The sequence below is a fragment of the Alosa pseudoharengus genome, unplaced genomic scaffold (genome assembly GCF_046254945.1).
Source record: "Alosa pseudoharengus isolate Yale_2024_CS ecotype anadromous, Long Island Sound unplaced genomic scaffold, YU_APseudo_1.1 YU_APseudo_1.1_scf_8, whole genome shotgun sequence".
Taxonomy (NCBI): Eukaryota; Metazoa; Chordata; class Actinopteri; order Clupeiformes; family Clupeidae; genus Alosa; species Alosa pseudoharengus.
This window is the reverse complement of record NW_027468870.1, coordinates 18620975-18633753: the sequence shown is the minus strand read 5'-3', so window position 1 is coordinate 18633753 and position 12779 is coordinate 18620975. Positions and strand designations below refer to the sequence as shown.

At 42.8% G+C, this 12779-nt stretch overlaps 2 protein-coding genes across 2 annotated transcripts; one reads left to right on the top strand and one right to left on the bottom strand.

The window, feature by feature from the left end:
• Positions 1-265: 265 nt before the first annotated feature.
• Positions 266-3986, bottom strand: mrm1 (mitochondrial rRNA methyltransferase 1 homolog (S. cerevisiae)). Its single transcript, XM_076273709.1, has 5 exons — positions 2662-3986; positions 2446-2539; positions 2168-2288; positions 1900-2019; positions 266-563 (listed from the first exon to the last, which is right to left on the bottom strand). Exons 1-5 carry the CDS (start codon positions 3510-3512, stop codon positions 514-516), a joined length of 1236 nt encoding a protein of 411 aa, XP_076129824.1. The 5' UTR covers positions 3513-3986; the 3' UTR covers positions 266-513.
• Positions 3987-4124: 138 nt separating this feature from the next.
• Positions 4125-10904, top strand: mks1 (MKS transition zone complex subunit 1). The gene is made up of 18 exons (XM_076273673.1): positions 4125-4489; positions 4915-5036; positions 5123-5178; positions 5378-5533; positions 5933-6030; positions 6316-6444; positions 7007-7111; positions 7567-7675; positions 8103-8159; positions 8435-8477; positions 8635-8697; positions 8790-8860; positions 8952-9021; positions 9135-9242; positions 9589-9722; positions 9845-9927; positions 10115-10212; positions 10513-10904. The coding sequence occupies exons 1-18, from the start codon at positions 4413-4415 to the stop codon at positions 10620-10622; spliced, it is 1689 nt and encodes a 562-aa protein (XP_076129788.1). The 5' UTR covers positions 4125-4412; the 3' UTR covers positions 10623-10904.
• Positions 10905-12779: the final 1875 nt, after the last annotated feature.

Here is a 12779-nt window from a genome sequence, read left to right as displayed (position 1 = left end):
TTGACTTTGAGTAGAGCCCTACTGAACCCACCCATATTTACTTCACTGCCTTGCTCAGACCTTGCTCAGGGCACAGACAGCTATAGTGAGAAGCGTAAGATGTTCTCTACTCCAACCCAGACTTAGCCCAAGCCTCTACAGGATTTCACAACCCATCCTTAGGGGTCAACTAATCTAGCCTTGTCTATTGGCAAAGAGTATACTTCCTCGAGTGGCTTATGACAACAACAAAAAATATATTTAAATACCCAAATAAGCTTCTTTATAACAATTATTTTAATAGTTGATATTAATCTTTCAATGAAAAGATATGAGCTTTTCACACATTGTTATAATTTAACACTCATGATTTTTTTCACTGCCAGACAACACTGCTCCACCACAAGAGATAAACCGTCTGCATGTCCTTGCAAGCCATCTGAAACAGTCAGACCTCTGTGTGAAGGGGCTGGCAATAAGTGCTGCATTCTCCTAAATAGAGTAGACCTGGAGCTCACCCAAATCCAACTCCAATCACTGACGGCCTCTAGAGCGAGGGGTGAGGAGAGAGTGCAAGAGGATGCCTAGCAGGTACAGAAACAAGAGGAGGAGAGGATATTATTAATTAAATCATTTTAATCCCACAGTCTTTCACAGTTGAATTCAGGGATTAAATAAACATATCAACTGGAAAAGTCCAATTAAACAGTAGGTTTTTGAACATTCTAAGTTCCGCAACAATTGAAGGTTCTAAAATTCTATGTTGAATTCAATGAACCCAGATATTCTTTAGAATGTTAATTTCCCAACATTCCCGTCACACCAGTGTGACGGTACTCCTTTAAGGGTTAATACTGGCAGTCAATAACCTAACACTGACTCTGCAGCCTGTACCAGGGTAAACCTATTGAACACTGGGAATTGGGCTGACCTGCTAGATTGCCCTCCGAGATTTCTACCACCCTGTGGATATGCATTAGGTAAGGGGAGGTAAAGAAAGTGCTGAAGATGAGCTACATAGCATGACATTTCAGTCAAGGTCTCAATTAAATTTGTTAAGCAGGGTAGCAGGAGGTTAGCCTGGCGAGCCAGACCCACATTATAATGTAGGGTCTGGGCACTCACCGTTCGCAGTGCTCAGTCCGAGGGTCGGGATAATCAGTTGTCTTTCAAATTCCCTCTGCACGCAATAGGACGCAATAGGATATTTGTTTTCAAGTAGCAGGGAATTCAAGCCAAACCGTTGCAACTCTGCCATCAATCATTATGTTAAGCCCAACAAACGACTCTATACACTTTTCAATGCCAGATTTAGTTTCGATTTCTAGAGCTCACAAGTCAACGGAGAGTTGCTAGACTAGCCCTGGCAGCAAATGTAATTTGCTGCTGCTAGGGGCGCGTCTAGATTTCTAGGCTAGCAGGAGGTATGATTCAGGGCAAACTGCTGCCCTGAATACTTCTTCCTAGCAAAAAGCGTCTTCCAGGGAGTCACACAAAACTTGTCACTATCGGCCAAAGACAGCAACCACAGTTTTCAGCTGATATTTCCCTAGAAGCTGATGTACACATTTTCAATGTTCTTTTTGTCCAGCCTCATATACTATATGACACCACTGACTCTCTGAAACTCTCTGAGTTTCCAGACCACACTAAAACTCAATGCTTACATCGAATTAAGAAGTAAGGACCTAGTTTTCTTCAAATTGAACCGTGTTATTATACTTTTTTACAAATGTTTGCTCTATCAAAATCAGGTAGATTTTTGCATGTATGTGCTTACACACTTAACATCAGCTATGTTGACCTCAAGTGTAAGCACACTAGTAAATGGTTAATACTAATATCACTGATATATCCATTATGTTAATATTCATCCCAAATGCTTTTCAGGACATTTTGGCATCAGCGCTGATTTAGTACCTGTTGCCACAGATACATTAAGTGATTCCACGCCTGGGTGGAGCTCTCGGCGGGGTGGGATGGTGAGCATGACGTCACAAAGAGCCCGCAGATCTGGGGACAGTCCGGGACCTTCTCCACCTGCCAGCAGCAGCAGCAGTGAACAACACCAGCAGCATATGTACAACATCAGACATCACCATCTTACTCTCTCAATAGAAATCACTTGAAACACATCAGTGCTGTCACCATAACATATTGTTGATGTGTTGGTGTGGTGAGAACTCACCCATCAGTAATAGTGTAGGTTTCTGCATCTGGAAATCTGAGCATTTTACAGTCTGAACCTCAGAGGCCTTCTCCTCAATGCCCACTGTTCCTATGACTTGCCATTTTTTCCCCTTCTTTACCTGCAGGGTAGAGGCTGTGTTAAGGATGCCAAGATATATTGTGGTTCGTCTTTCAACGCCCATACACATAGGGCCACAATATAGTTAAGCACAATGTTGTCACTTTGCAATACTGCATAGCTTGAACAAGAATAACTGTTGTAGGAAGAAATGCCACCTTAATCATGTCTTCCAAGTTATCATAGCCATAGATTTCCATAACCTCCATCACCCCAGAGCTGGCCTTGCTTACGACAGGTGTAAGATGACAGCTAGTGTAAACAAAAAAAAACATTTGTAAGCATTCTTCCTGCCAAGTCAGTCAATGATCAAAAACACACATATGTAGGCTACATCCGTAATACATATGGACTACTTAGTACATAGTTCATACCTGTTCTGAAGGCTACTGGCAATTCTATCCACACCAAGGAAATAAGCAGAGCGGAGAATAGCACCTAAGTTCATCGGATCTTGAATACCATCAAGAACCAGCCAGAGTGGGATATGATTGCGATGCTCATCCTTTTGAGGTTTGACGGACCACCCCCTGAGGTACTGTAGACGGCTGGCCTGCAGGCAGACACCCTGATGGACACGTCCCAGGGTCATTCTGTCCAGATCTCTCTTGTGGACCCACTTGATCTGAACGTCACGTTTGATGGCCTCCTCACACACTCTCTGCACCGCATCCCTCTGCCCATCATCACCCTCTTTGACGAAGAGCATGGACGCCTTCCTCCTGCCTTGCGTGAGAGCCAGTAGGCATGGGGACAACCCAAACACCAGGTCATCCTGTTTACCCTTGGCCAATGATTTATCCTCTTTGGGGGTCTGGAATGTCTTCCGATTCCCCGCAGGTAGGTCCTCCAACCTGAGAGTTTGGAGCTCAGGGGATATTTTTGGTTCAGCTCCCGTTTCTCTCCCATGGAGAACAGGAGTCACTTTACTACGACGCTTGTGAGGAACAACTGATTGACCACTGTCCATGGAGTGTGCAAGGTCATCTTCCCACTCTGATGAGACTTTAGCCCTGCTGCGGAGACCAGCACTGCTGATTGCACTGCGCTTGCATTTGACAATTTGCTTTGAGCCACTGTTACTTGACCATGACAGACTCTTGGAACAATGATAAGGTGCGATTTGACATCCTTTTGTCATGGTCTGGAACGAAACACACGGCTTGACTAACCGCAGAGACATCAACCTGAACATCGTATACATGTTGAGACTATTGCAGGGCATATTATAAAGCGTATTTTTCGTATTAATACTAAAGGTTCTGGAAGTTTGTGCAAGATCAAGCAGTTTTCTGGTTAATGCGAAATATAAACATGATCCTCAATTATACCAGAGAAGCACACCGTACAACTAGCACTAGAAATATCTAAGTACCACTGACTGAACATGCAAAAGGGTTTAGCAGATGAAATCAAACTAACGTTAATGATCTATTTAAGTCTTATAAACTATAACCTCTGCTACTTAGTGAGTAGCCTAGTGAGCTATTACCATTACCATCCCGTCACTAATATTGACAATGTCTGCTCTAGCCCACAATACATTCAGAGACTGCCATTTGCATTATCGAGTGTGGCACAACAATAGTTTCTGATACAGCCTATCGCAATACAATACCACTGTAAATCAAGAGTATCTATTGATGGATAGCTACTACAAAGCGTTCAGCTGCTCGCATCATAGACGCATGTGTTTGTGTTCTTCTTCTGGTGCTTACAAGTCAAAGGTGCTATAGCAAGCACGCGCCTGCCACCCACAGGCGCGTCTCGTCGGGGCACATTTAGAAAAGCTGATGAACTTTCTACTGTTACCATGCAACGGACAGGACGCCAGGCAGTGTGAATTTACAGCCAGCCAGCACCATGTCTGCCTAGCTAGCAAAGAGTCTCTTGACTTCAGCGCTTAAATACAACGTTTACTTGAGGCCACACATTAAACAACCTAGCTATAAACATTAGCATTACCCTTCTGTTACTCCGACATGCAAGCAAAATGACGCCTCCATCATATTTTGTGATGATATGTTGCATATCTCACTGATCATTGTATAAGCTAGCTAGCGTTAGCTAATGTTGACTATTTGTTAGCTGCTAGGTAGTCAGTCAGCTTACATACCTAGGCTTCATGGCTGATGGCTGGAGTACAGACAACGGAGAGGCGGTGTACCGTTCTCGAGATGCAACCAAAAATCTTAAAATAAGGCAAGTTCTCTCCACTTATTTGTTGAACGAGTTGAAAATTATGTTAACGTTAATGTTCCAGTTAACTAGCTATCTATCGATAGATACTCAGCTATCTAGCTAGCTAGCCCATAATCCCCTTTTAGTGGCTGTTGTTGTTCACCAGGATATGAAATTAACTAACGCCAACAATGTGAGCTTACATTTCGCCAATTAGCTTGTCAATGTTCGTTTATCGGCAACTATGATTTATCAACCTAAACTAATATCAAATAGGCCTAACTGTTACTTGAGAGGATTTTAATATAACTCCTCGAAAGTGAATGTTACTTGGGTAGAAGCCACTCGTGAAAGGGCTTGTTTTGTACTTTTGTCGGCGTGTGGCAAATCAACTGTAGTCGACTCCATGTCTTTCTGTGATTTGAGTATGGATTATTATTTTACAGGATCAAGATACAACGTGTGACGTCCACAGCAGCCCTGTCCCAACATCTGCAACATCAGGTGTTGACGCAGCAAGAGAGGGGGGTTATTGAGCTTGACACCTTCAACTCCCAGTTAAGATCAGGTAAAAAAAAAACGTCACTATAACTAGTGGCAACAAGAAAAACTCAAATAAATTAAAATAGGAATTTACAGTAAATATGATTCTAGGTCCTGATGATGAAGAGGAGCTGGTTGTTGGCTGGCAGGAAAAACTCTTTAGTCAGGTAAGTGTAAGTTTAAAAACTGTGCTGTACTGTGCTTTGTCTGACAAGTTGTAGCCTATAGTCCTTCAAAGTTATGCTTTTATTTTTCTCATACTAAAAAAGAACATGTCATAATGCTAATACCACTAGGTCTGTGTGTAAATTAGTTTGGTCCTTTTGAGACTGATTTGTGTTTTGGTGGTGTTGACATTGAATACAGTATGAAGAGGATCTGTACCAGTCAGAAACCAGCTGTCAGACTCCACTGGAGAAGCAGTATCACACCGAAATCCTGGCTTTACAGCGAGGGAAAGGAAGGCGCAATCGCCGCATTTTCACTTACACAGACTTTGACCGCTACACAAACTGGGAAGAGGTAATGAGCAGTGCTCTCTCTCTCTCTCTCTCTCCATCGTTGTCTCCTGATAAATGTTTTCTTACACAAACTGTGGGTGTTGAGTCTGTTGACATTTAGAAAGAACATCTGCATGATGAGTAGAGCATGGGCGTGCATAATGAACAGTGTTTCCCACAGAATTGAATTCTATTTGTGGTGGTAGGTTTGCAGAATTAACGCGAATGCAACAGTTTTTAACAAATTAGTGCAGTGTGGTTATGATTCTAACCAGATTTAAGCACAATTTAGTACAACCAGGAAAATCATTGTGTGGTGGTCAGTGTTGATATTGCGGTGGGCCGCCACAAATAAGTCAATGTATGGGAAACACTGATGAAGTTGTTGTTGTTGTTGTGGTTGTCACTGTTGTCTCTGCAGGCCTCTCAGAATCCAATCATACAGGCCAAGTTTGCCCCTACATTTCTGGCTGAACGGATGACGAACATCAGACACCGAAAGCAGGAGAGACGCACTGTGTAAGCATTACGCTCTGCACACATCACTGTGAAGGACAATATGCTGAATTAAAAATGCTCAATGTCACATCATTGAGTTGTGAGCCCATCTAACATTGTTACAGATCAAGTTGAGTCATTATATATCACATATAATTTCTCACCTAAAGAGCTCTGTCCTTTTGGTCTTTCTGTAGATTTACTGTGGTGTGATTAACAAATGTCCTTAAAATAAAGATTACATATGTGTTATAAATGTTTAGTTTGAGAGTGTCTTGAGAAATTGTTTGGATTTCTTCTCTTTAGGGATGCCAGTGTGGCTAAAGCTCGGTTAATAACCTGGGAGCCCTCGGAGGAATTTGTGAAGAGTAGCCATGTTATCAACAGCACCGTACAGATCATGCACATCATGGGAGACCTGGGTCCCCCTGGGAGGCATGTTATGTCCGACTTAATAGTTTCCCGCTCAACTTAAATTAAAAAAAGTCAGCAGGATTAGTCTCTCTTGTAGAGTTAACCAAAAGACTGGAGCCACAAAGTCTGCATTTTGGTTCCATATTGATCCATAGGACCTTAGTGTTTTAGCATTGAATCTGCAGTGTTTCCTCTATGTTGATTTGGTAGTGGCGGCCCCCCATGGTTTCAGAAATGGGGCAGATGTACAATAGTCGCAGTTGCCTTTCAAAATTCATTGTGCAGACCTGTTGTAGATTCTCCAAATATACAGCTCAATCACAACTGAAAATAATGCCTCATTGTGTGTGAATAGAGGTGAATACATATAATTGTTTGTGTTGCAGCGAAGTGTCAGTTGTCAGTTCCGTGGGACGGGGGGGGGGGGGGGGGGGGTTCGGACAGGCCTGCCCCCACTGCTTAAAAAAATCCTAGAGGAAACACTGATCTGATCTAGTCATTTATAGTATTTATATTTATATGTTGCCATTCTTGATCGGAGAAGCAGTCTTGACTTCTAATTGATTGATCTCTCCTTGTACAGGCTGGGTATGAAAGAAAACGAGCAAGTGCTGTGTACAATCAGGGCCGATAGCAATGGAGTTATCACCATCAAACCAGACTTCAACAACAGCAAAGGGCCTTACAGGCAAGAGATACTCTGCAACTCATCTCATTAGCACTTGTCTATTCATCAATAAGTAGTGACCTATTGGTTCTGACATTGATAGATTAGACTTGGATTACTGCTGGTAATCTCCAGACAAAAGAAAGCTGGTTCCACAATGGCAAAAGGTGGAATCTGCCATTATAATCCAGTACACTTTCTTTGTCTAATTTAGCTCCTTTGTCAAAATTGCTTTACACAGTCCTGTAGTTGTCTGTTCTGTGTTTTCTCACGAAAAAAAAACCCTCAGTCCTGTTACTGTTAATTATAAACAATCAGTGACTTGGGCTGAGCCATAAACAGCCCTAGCCAATCAATACAGTGCGTCAACAGCACAGAAGGGACTCATTTCATTGACTGTTGAACAACAAATATCCTTTTACATGATGTGAGGGTATATTTTATGATGAGTTCCCAATCATTCTCTCGTTTCCCAGGGTGGAGACGGAAGGGGAGAGGAAGGAGATCTGGCGTCTGACGCTAGTGAACGCCTCCGCCGGCATCAGTGAGGAGGAGAAGGAGCGCGAGCACCGCATGTACAGAGACGTGAGTGCCCACACACACACACACACACACACACCTGGGCAGACCGACCGTTCAGCACATTCTGTGTCATCTTTCTGTTTCACAGTTTTTTCTGGGTTTTGATAAAAAAATATCCTGGTTCACAATAGCAAATAGCCTAAGGGCTTGATGGAGATGCAGATACCACAAGCCACTATGCTTATTCAGGTCCCATCAGGCCGGTCTAGAGGGCAACATGTTTTGGATTTGTAACACGTACCCGTGCTTGAGTTTTTTAAACTGTTGCTCTGTAGCACTTTGAGATTGCTTAATATAAAGTGCAATACAAATAAAATGTATTATTATTATTATTATTAATAATAAGAAATTTCATGTGTGAATATTGAATGTATGTTTTCCAGCAAAGTTTCATTTCTTACTTTCCTCCACTTCTATTTTATGTTCCTAGCTTTATGTCCGCCACAGAGATTACCTCAACAGCCTTGTTGGACCCGATTTTGAAATGGTATGTATAGTTCCTCATCTAGACAGCATTCTCCTGAGCAGAAAACAAACCCCAATAACGTAATTTCCCAACTATTAACCAAGGTTTATACATTGATTTTGTGAAATTTCTTCAGCTATGGTTTTGTTTTTTTAACTTGCATAAAACACTGTCCTGGGGTTTATACACAATGCGGCTAATACACAGGAAATTACTGTTTCTTTTTGTTTGTTTGTTTGTTTGTTTGTTTGTTTGTTTGTTTGTTTTGCTATGTGGTGTTGTCTGTTTGGTTTCAGCCCCCTATTGGATCACTTCGGCTGCTCATAAATGGAGAGATTGGTGAGTGATGCTTCTAGATATTACTGCAGAAATGTTATATATATTGCCTGCTATAGAGTAATTACTTAGAATAGAGTACTATGGAATAAATGGAAATTGACCATGCTTATTAATGATGATACATCATTGTTTGGTTGTTCCTCCAAACAATGTTCAGTTTCAGCCAAAGGATATGAATACGACAACCTCTACATCCACTTTTTTCTGGACCTGCCAAACAGTAAGTCAGTCCCACGTCTGAATGCACTGATTCCTCGCGTGTTCTGTGGCTTAACTCTGTATTGAGCCTCGGTCCTCACTATTTCCCATCAGACTGGTTTGGTTTGCCATTTGAAGCTCTCTCAGGAGTCACCCAGACATGTCAGACACGCACCCTGGGAAAGGTAGGGAACGAAAGCCTTAATGCAACTTTACACGGCTTCTACAGTACCTCCGCTTTATTTGTGTATGTCTGACCCTGTTGTTATCCTGCAGGACAACGTGGCTTTCTTCTCCTACCCCTTCAGCTTTGAGACGTTCTTCCGGAAAGAGAATGAGAACGAGGGTGAGGTCCTGCAACAGCAGAAGTAGCTTCTCCGTTTATCAGCATTTGTCGGACCGTGTGTAAATGTCCTAATGCTGTTTTTCACATTTAGGCTTTTTCCATGTGCTCCTCAGATTCCCAGCCCAAGTGGCCTGTTCTGTACTTCAAGGTTCTGTCTCTGGACTACTGGCAGCGGTACAGAACCGAGGGATATGGGTACCTGGTCATTCCCTCAGCCCCAGGTATGTGAGGTGTGAAGCTGGACTGATGAGCTGTAGCTACACTGGTCATTTGCAGTGAGACTGAATTTTGGGACAAGTCTGAAGTTAAACGTGTCACACACTTATAGATAAAGGTAGATATATACAGTATATATAGATACATAGTCAGATAGATAGATACAGATAAATATATTATAAATATTTATATATATACCGTATACAGTATTTGCCTGGCAATGACAGTAATGTTTGGTCCATGTGTTTGACACATTTGACTTAATTCAAATAAGGGCCCACAAAATGTACCTGTTTATTTAGTGTTTATTTATCTTGTATATTCAAAATTTGTTTGTGTGTGTGTGTGTAGGCTACCACAGTATGACGTGTCAGACATGGAGACCTCTACAGAATGGCACAGTAGCAGAATTGAGGCGCTTCTTTATTGGAGGGTCCCCTGAACTGGAGGATAACAGTTATGTGCGAGTACCAAGCACTTTCAAGGTGAGAAGTCGCTCATTTCCACTGCATAATCCAAACCCTTAAAGGAGTCCCAAATTCTTGTATGTGTGTTTTGTTTAGACAATAACAAAACTCGATTACACGTTTCTGTTGTTGTTGTAAAGGGAGAGCGACTGAGTCGGTTTGGCTTCCGCACTGAGACTACTGGGAGTGTAACCTTCTCACTGAACTGCATCCAGCAGGCCAGGTAAGTCGCCGACCTGCATCACAACAAACAGTTTATTTGTATTAAACTACACGTTCCTTTATGAAAGTAATTTTACGTACATGTTAAAAAAAAACAAATGCATATCAGTTAGAGGTTTTTTTGAAATGTGAAATGCAGTAGGAACATGCGTGACCTCAATGGGACTGAATCTGTGTGTCCTCCTCAGGGCTTTTATGGATGCCAACACTCTGAGGAGACGGAGGCAGACGATGGTCGATCACCTGGGGGGCTTCAGTCAGCACAAATCTGTCCAGCAGATAATGGGTGAGATATGGTGGCTCGGAGGCATTTCCCTCGAGCAGTATTTCAAGAATGTGAAAGAAAGTGTGCCCCTTGTTTTATACTTGTCCATCTCCCGATTTTTAATCCTCAAACATGCCAGATTCTGCAGTGCAGGCGATAGGGACACTGCAGACGATTTTAAAGGGAACCCTGACTTGCAGTGCAGTTAGTATCAAGCACTTGGCAGTCACATGCAGTCATTCTATTATCAAAGGCCATTCAGTGAACCTGGTGCTTAACGTGTGTGTGTGCTCATATTTTGTTTTTTGTTTTTTTTTGCAGACCTGTTTGAATCCGCACGCAGGCGGATGCATGCAGCCAGAGAAGGCGCCGGCTTTCCCGAGCACGGCGGTTTGGCCATCACTACAGAGAGCTCAGAGTCCACTGCCTGAGCACCTCAGCAGATGCAGCAGTAGCAGCAGCAGCAGCTGGAATAGCAGTAGCAGTGTGTAGGTGCTGGCAGCATTCAGCTGAGCATCTGCTCTCACCCCTGCACTGGCGGCACTGTGTCAGTGCACTGAGCCCGTGATGAAAACTCTTTATCCTGAATGGACTCTGTGTGTAGACGTTTTCATTATCTGTTTGTATTTTTATATTACGTGTCATGAGGCTTTTGTGACTTTTTAGTTATATACCTGATGAATGGATTTGTTATTAAAAAAAAAGCCCCTCTGCTTTGATTTGTACAGATTCTTATTTTTATTTAGGAACTTTTTGAAAACTTTTTGAAAAACACAGTAAGAGTGAATCTGATATCAATCATTTGAATGGCAGTGTCTTCAAAGTTGGCTTTTGTAGGGCTTTCTTCACATGTAAACATTTGTCAATGAAGAAGAAAGATAGCTTCCTGTAATGCAGGGGTTCCCAACCTTTTTTACCGTGTAACCCTATTTTAATGTCACAAAATGTTGGCGACCCAAATCATTCACAATATGTTGTGAGAGAGAGCGCATGTCATCTCTGCTGTAACATCCAGTTGAGAGCGGTATTTTCCCCAAATGTCATAGCAAGCTAATTTGTTTGTCTGACTACCTCGCCTGATTGCTCTGCTACTTTGTTTGGAACCTTGATCAAGCATTATTACCCATGATGATCTCAAGCGGGATGTCTAAGTTAATTTTTACATAGCTAGATTGTTATGAAGGATCCAATTAGTTAATATGGATAAAATGGCGGTTTTCATATATTTTTTTATTTAATGTATACATCTTTATGTAATGTGCTGGTCAATTGTAAGATACCCAATATCTCAGGCGACCCCAAGGTTGGGAAACGATGCTGTAATGTAATGCTTACTGGCCAAGTTCTGTGCAGCCACATGGAAAGGATCACCAAGAATGACATTCAGCATGTTTCATGGTGTTCAGACCTGAACAGCAGAGGGGGCTAGCTGACCCCTTTTTAACCTCGTTCTTCTCCTCTCACGCGTGTCCCTGAGGGGTGAACAAAATCAAGAACAGGACCCCCAGGATCTTGCCCACAATCGCAGGCTGTGATTGCAGTGGTGGGAAATTAGCGTGAATTTGCAGGACTGCCAGATCCTGTAGGGGCTGCATGGAGAATTGCCTCATGCAGCTTGTCGTGTTAAAAGATTGTGTCAGTACTTAGCCAAGAGTATGCTCAGTACAGTGGCTGAGATGGCATGAATGTTCATTTTGAAGGAAATAGAATTCATACTTTTTTATTGAATGTTATCCATTCGTGGAGTAACAGCTCTTAGAGCAGAGTAGTATAGACCAACTCTAATGTACCCTACAATGAGAACTGAGTTTTATCAAATGACCCCAATAAAATTACCCCACTAATAGTTTGTCATATATAGTTACCTGGTCTATAACAGTGTCATTAATACTATTCGCTATGTTGTTGTTTTTAGAACAAAAAGAGTAAGATCTTTCACTCCAGTGAAAACTGCAAAGGCCAATCGGTTGCTCACCCAGGGCCTCACAGCATATGGACATGGGATGACCACAGAGCGAGAGCAGGTCCCCCCCAACACCCCTCCGCCCCCTCGAACCCCCCAACGGCCACCTGTTTGCATGTAAGAGGAGCCAAAGCAGACAGACACGCTGTCTCACTTATTCCCCTGCGATCCACTCTTGGTTACCTCCCTCCTCCTCCTCCTCCTCCACCCCTACCCCCACACTGGCCCCTCGCATGTGGAGTGCGATGTCTGAGAGGGGTGGCTGCTGCCAGGAAACTGTCAGGGCTGGCGAGCCCCTCTGCCAGCCTAGGCGCCCACAGCACCTGCCTCTGTCACAGTATGTCCCAGGCTGGCCTTAAGAACTGGCCCGGGGGGGAGGGGGTGAAGCCGCAGGCTGCATGTCCTGGTTCCCCTAGGCTGCCTTTGAACTAGGTTGAGGGCCAATGGTTGAAATGGATACAATATGTTTCCCATGTCACTGCCAACCTTTTACAACTATATAGTTTATCTGATACTCTGATTACTGCCCAATCTGGGGTTTTTTTTTCAGTGTGTATGGATATAACGGTATTACTATTAACACTGTCTAAAAAATTACAATGTGTACATTATTACAGATCTGCAC